Source organism: Camellia sinensis, chromosome 15, assembly GCF_055761805.1.
Source record: "Camellia sinensis isolate YWXY chromosome 15, ASM5576180v1, whole genome shotgun sequence".
Taxonomy (NCBI): Eukaryota; Viridiplantae; Streptophyta; class Magnoliopsida; order Ericales; family Theaceae; genus Camellia; species Camellia sinensis.
This window is the reverse complement of record NC_138975.1, coordinates 91,543,777-91,545,041: the sequence shown is the minus strand read 5'-3', so window position 1 is coordinate 91,545,041 and position 1,265 is coordinate 91,543,777. Positions and strand designations below refer to the sequence as shown.

At 37.5% G+C, this 1,265-nt stretch overlaps 1 protein-coding gene across 1 annotated transcript; it reads right to left on the bottom strand.

Moving 5' to 3' along the window:
- Nucleotides 1-364: 364 nt before the first annotated feature.
- Nucleotides 365-1,036, bottom strand: LOC114316497 (MADS-box transcription factor 23). Its single transcript, XM_028263151.2, has one exon. It carries the CDS (start codon nucleotides 1,034-1,036, stop codon nucleotides 365-367), a length of 672 nt encoding a protein of 223 aa, XP_028118952.2.
- Nucleotides 1,037-1,265: the final 229 nt, after the last annotated feature.

Genomic DNA, 1,265 nt, shown 5'->3' with positions numbered 1-1,265 from the left:
AAAACAAAAAAAAAACATTGCACTAAAGCAGTTATGCATATAATATGAGGAAATATAGAAAGTGACACAAACAGGTGTTGATCACCAAATAAAGAAAATGTGTATGCATCATATTTATCATGTTTAAAGAATGCTAGACCTCTAGCAAGACAAAACCGAGACAGACCTCTATACATTCACCAATTGTTTTTGTGGAAATTTCGGAAAAAAGTTACATAGCTAATGACAAAAATGTAAAGTTCAAATAAAATACAGGTATGAATATGATGATATTCCCCAATACCTTGCTAAATTCCTAGTATAATTATAAAGCTTACCCATAAATCTAAGACAACAACAAAAGTGTATGAATTCTCTCAACAGATCAGAAAATGCCAAGTTGGTACTGGTGACAAAGGTCAAGCAACATTGCAAGATCGTCCTCCTCAAAATTGTCGATCGCACTCGTATCATCAAACCAACAAGCTTCCTCTGTTTCTTTCCCCGTTACGATTACTCCTCTGTTTTTCTGCAAATTCGTATCATCAAACCAACAAGAAGTTTCCTCTGTTTCTTTCCCCATTACCACTGCCCCTCTGTTTTTCTGCTCCTTCACCATCTTCAAAAACTCGATTCTTGCTTTCAAAACCTCCAATTTTGACTCCAACTTTCCCAAGAAACTCATCGCCGACTCTGCCGATAACCCATCAAGCCAACCATAACCATCCTCATTCCCCACCAAAACTTTCTTGGCAACTTTCTCAGCACCCAAACAACAATCAGAAAAAGAAGATTCACAAGTTTTCCTAACCGGGCTTTTCTTGGCAGACTCTTTGTACATCTTGATCAGAGCTTTCACTTCGTTTGGGTTTTGGGGCCACGTGTCGACCTCTCCATTGGGGCCGAAACAGAGTGTGAAGACATTGATATCGCAGAGAATCGAGAGCTCCATTGTCTTCGTGAAAACACAGTCCTTTCTCTTCTTGTAAGTAACTCTCAGAGCTTTCTTGTTCTCAATTCGCTTCATGGGTTTCTTACCCCTTTCATCACCCTCCATCGAGATAACCGAAGCACTTGCAAATCAACCAACAGACACAAGTAGAGTGAAAGAGAATTAGATGATATCATCTAGAGAGAGAGCAATACCCTAGTTATAGATTGGAAGACTCAAATCTTTGGGAAGATATTCTTCATTGCCATATTTGATTTGAGGGAACAGCTGTAGTACGCAAAATTTTGTTTTATTTATAATTTTTTTTTTTTTTTGATTCAAAGTTTTATTTATA

Excerpts from the sequence above, each read along its gene's own strand:
- LOC114316497 (XM_028263151.2), bottom strand. The coding sequence starts at position 1,036 with ATGGAGGGTGATGAAAGGGGTAAGAAACCCATGAAGCGAATTGAGAAC.